Below are 4,205 nucleotides of genomic sequence, written 5' to 3'. Positions count from 1 at the left end.
GGTAGAGCTACATTTACTGGCCTTTAAATGAAAGAGTGAGATTATTTTTAATATAATTCATAGGTTCATAGAATAAAAAAGATTACTTAGCTTCTCAACAACTCAAATGTTTATCACCCCATATTTGATAATGGACTGTCAAATTTTCAAAATGTACAGTAGTAAAATGTTAGTAGCTAGTAACAGAAATATGACAAAAAAGCAAAAAACAAATATAATCCATTCTGCATTTTTTTTCCAAAATATTTTCCTGTCTAAGGAATTTTTATTCTGCTTGATATTATTAAATGCTGTCAAAACTATTCCATGGCCAGGCGCAGTGGCTCATGCCTATAATCCCAGCACTTTGGGAGGCCAAGGCAGGAGGATTGGAGTCCAGAAGTTTGAGACCAGCCTGGGTAATAGAGGGAGACCCCTGTTTCTACAAAAAAATTAGCCGGGTATCGGGGTGTGCTTCTGTAGTCCCAGCTACTTGGAAGGCTGAGCTGGGAGGATCACTTGCACCCAGGAGGTTGAGGCTGCAATGAGTCCAGCTTGCACCACTGCACTCCGGCATAGGCGACAGGGTAAAACCCTGTCTCAAAACAAAACAAAATAGAAAAAAAAAAAAAAAAAAAAAAGAGAATTTGATTTAGACTTGAGGTATGCAGAGATTTCTGTATACTACACACAAAATCTGTGCAATTGCCGCACAGTATGTGTTTTCCCTCACAGCTATACCTAATAAGACACCTACCAGATGTTCCATTTAACACCCTGAGGCATAAGTTATTCTTGATTGGCAAAGACTGAAATTTTAACTCTAAATGCAAAGCATGCAAATATCTTTCTCAACTCAAGCATCAATGAGAAAATTTTATATAGTTTTCACTATGAATAAACACACGAATTACCTCATTCATGACTGTATCTGCTCCAATGATATAATCACTGTGTGGTCTAAGACCTGCCAGTGCTGCAGGAGAATTTGATTCTACTTCCTAGAATGACACAAACACATACCCTAAAATTAATATATATAATCTTTCAAGGTTTAGTCACAATTTTTAATTATATTGATTTTTTAAATCTGTATACTTCTGTCTTGCTAGAGATGTGTCATATGTCAGAAACTACAGAATATATTTTAAACTTCTGAGCAAAAAAATTAAATAATTATTTAATATTTAAAATATTTTTGTAGCTATCTACTCTAACACATCTTATAATGAATAAATAATTAGAAAAAGTTCTTAAACTTCTACATTTCCTTCTCTTCCTCAACTTAAAAAAAAATTGTTCCACATTTAAAAAGCAATGAATGCTGATTTTTGGTAAAAATTGCCTAATAATAATATCCTTACAATCTTATTAAGCCAGAAACAACCATTGTTAAAACATCTTTCCACACTGCTTCATGAACCTCCAGTAACAGTTCACAGTTGATACCTACCAACACATGCCAAACATTTTCATTTGCCCCATCAAAGCTGCAGAAACGTATGCTCACTCCCAATAAGCCCTGGCCGCCCCACAGGTTACTTGGTGTGACTGAGGTCTCTCGCAGCTCCAATGTTTTGCTGCTATAGATAAGCATTTTTACAGGCTTTTCAACGTTTGCTTTCAGCAGATCCTTAAGAGTGTCATTGTCTTTATTCTGTGAACATACAGAAATCACATTCCTTAGTAAATAAAAATTTAATGTTAGCTTAAGCATCCTATGGCCCTATAAGAGTAATATTAATAATTAACATAAATAAAACATTCAACAAAGGTTTCACCAACATTTAAATTTTCCTCTATGTAAAAGGAATGTCACAAAATTAAGAATGACTCTTATGTTAGCAACAACTTGAAACTGACTTTTTTCTAATAGCTCACTATGGATTATGGAATTTGCAACCCAACATTATTTAGAATGATCTAGGGCTTCAATGTATAAAAACAAAATATGCCATAAAAAGTCACATTACTAACGAAGTTGTGATGACTTTGATTATAAAAATCTAAAACATTTACTGGGGTTAACGTTTAATTTTGGACTCTATTTCTAACTACATACTTTATTATTTATTAAGAGCTGGATAGAAAAGAAAGTAGAAACAGTATATTAAGTATTTCATTTCATAAATAAAGGCCAGATGACATATAAATAAAGGCCAACATCTGGCCTTTATTTGTATGTCAGAGATGTTATAAGTAATGAACAAAAACTTCAGACTGTTATGAAAAATTAAACCAAGTGGCTACTGTCCTAAGAATTTGCTGAGATTATATAATTTCCTTATCTTAGAACTTTATTATGGGTGAACTCTAAACAAGGTATAAAAAGTGGTTTTAATTTTGTACTTTGGAGCATATCTCTCTGTCTGGTTCTAATCACATTATTTGTATACTGTGAAACTTAGCACCAAGAGAACTGACAATTTGAGAGAATGAATCTTTCTACTAATTTGTTTGTCAATAACCAACAGAAGTCTGACATCTTTAAAAAGCAATCTTTTACATCTTATTTCTTTCTGCTTATGAAAATTAAATATTTAACATATAAAAGACTCCACTGATTCTGGAGACTTCCCTAAGATAATCAGTGGAGCATAAGGTATAATATTCTAGATATTTCAATGTTTTTAATACATGATTATTTCTATAAACTGGCATCATACTATACAGAATGATTGTAACTAATAAACACCCATCTCAGATCATCTGAAAAATTCCATTTTTCAGAGATTACAAATACTATAGACAAAGCTACAAAAAGTTGAACTTACTAATCTTGAACCATTAATAGAAACAATAAAATCAAAGAAAGGCTCCAATCCAGCTCTGTGTCCTGGGGAATTTTCTTGTACCTGTGGAAACAAAAACGACAAAAATAACAAATGTAAAGCTTAGGTGAAAATTGTAAGCCGAATATCTCTTTTCAGTAAAAATAGACCAATTTCATTAATAATGAAACATAGTACACGCTAGTTCTCTCATTTCTCTTCACCTCTCCCTGATAATGCCTGTCCAGCTCCCTAAACTCTACCCTTTCTTTAAGTTCATCTTCTATTTATATTTTTATTTTATTTCTTTGAGACAGACTCTACCTGTGTTGCCCAGGCTGGAGTGCGGTAGCACAATCTCGGTTCACTGCAACCTCTGCCTCCCCGATTCAAGCGATTCTTGTGCCTCAGCCTCCCGAGTACCTGGGATGACTATAGGCGCACACCACCATGTCCGACTAGTTTTTGTATTTTTTGTAGAGACAGGGTTTCGCCTTATTGCCCAGGCTGGTTTTGAACTCCTGGGCTCCAGCAATCCACCCACCTCAACCTCCCAAAGTGCTGGGATTACAGGCGTGAGCCACTGCATTGGGCCTAGTTCATCTTCTATATGAGGTTTTCCCTCTGTGCTTCTATTTCCATACCACTTTCTCCTTTTTTTGGGAGAAAGGGGCTAATCCTCTCAGCAATTAGGAGGGGACACAGCAGACAGTCACTACAATTAAGCGACAAATTCAAGCAATTATTCCTTGACTACTAGTAGCAAGGCAGCACTCAGTTACAAAGTGAATACAGGCACATAGTCACCTATGTCAAGACATTTATAATCTGCTGAGGAATAGGTGAGAAGAGGAAGGAGCAATGTATATATAGCCCTCTAATCACTATAATGTAAGACCAAACAGGCTAAGGGCTATTTGGTATAAGGTTCTAAGGCAAAGAAGAAGCTTCAGACATAAAAAGTGACAATGAATTGTGGTTTAAAAAGAGGGTAGAACATTCAAAGGTAAAGATGATCAAGGGGGTAGGAAGGACATCTGAAAATGGACAAAACAATATGAGCAAACACCCGAAGCAGGAGTCTGAAGAATGAGGATCATAGCATGTGTAGCTAGACGACAGGGTAGTGGACAGAAATAGAGAATTACAGACTTTGAAAACTAGGATTAACCCAGAAATCCTCTAATCCAGGGATCTTAAATTGAGGTCTGTGGATGGCTTCAGAGAATACTAGAGCTCCTGAAATTACACACAATCTTTTATACGGATAAGCAGTTTTCAGGGTGTAAATATTGGTAGCTTTCATTAGATTCTCAAAGGATTTCTCCATGACTCCAAGAAGGTTTAAAAACCATGGATTTTGTGATAGTTTGCTAAGAATGATGGTTTCCAGCTGCATCCATGTCCCTACAAAGGACGCAAACTCATCCTTTTTTATGGCTGCATAGTATTCCA

The 4,205-nt window shown here is 35.4% G+C and overlaps 1 protein-coding gene across 3 annotated transcripts in view; it reads right to left on the bottom strand.

Moving 5' to 3' along the window:
* GORASP2 (golgi reassembly stacking protein 2, 55kDa) overlaps positions 1-4,205 on the bottom strand; it is a 40,917-nt gene that overhangs the window by 17,961 nt on the left and 18,751 nt on the right. For 2 of the 3 annotated variants that reach the window (XM_011945922.1, XM_011945921.1), the window contains exons 2-4: positions 2,754-2,834; positions 1,433-1,636; positions 894-980 (exon numbers count right to left, since the gene is read on the bottom strand). In XM_011945922.1, coding sequence (XP_011801312.1) covers positions 894-980; positions 1,433-1,576 — 231 coding nt within the window. In that variant the 5' untranslated portion in view covers positions 1,577-1,636; positions 2,754-2,834. Of the gene's footprint in view, positions 1-893; positions 981-1,432; positions 1,662-2,753; positions 2,842-4,205 lie in introns of those variants that run through there. The other variant, XM_011945923.1, reaches the window with a different exon arrangement.

The sequence above is a fragment of the Colobus angolensis genome, unplaced genomic scaffold, assembly GCF_000951035.1.
Source record: "Colobus angolensis palliatus isolate OR3802 unplaced genomic scaffold, Cang.pa_1.0 Scaffold247, whole genome shotgun sequence".
NCBI lineage: Eukaryota > Metazoa > Chordata > Mammalia > Primates > Cercopithecidae > Colobus > Colobus angolensis.
The sequence above is the reverse complement of the archived record's forward strand: the minus strand, read 5'-3'. Positions and strand labels throughout refer to the sequence as shown.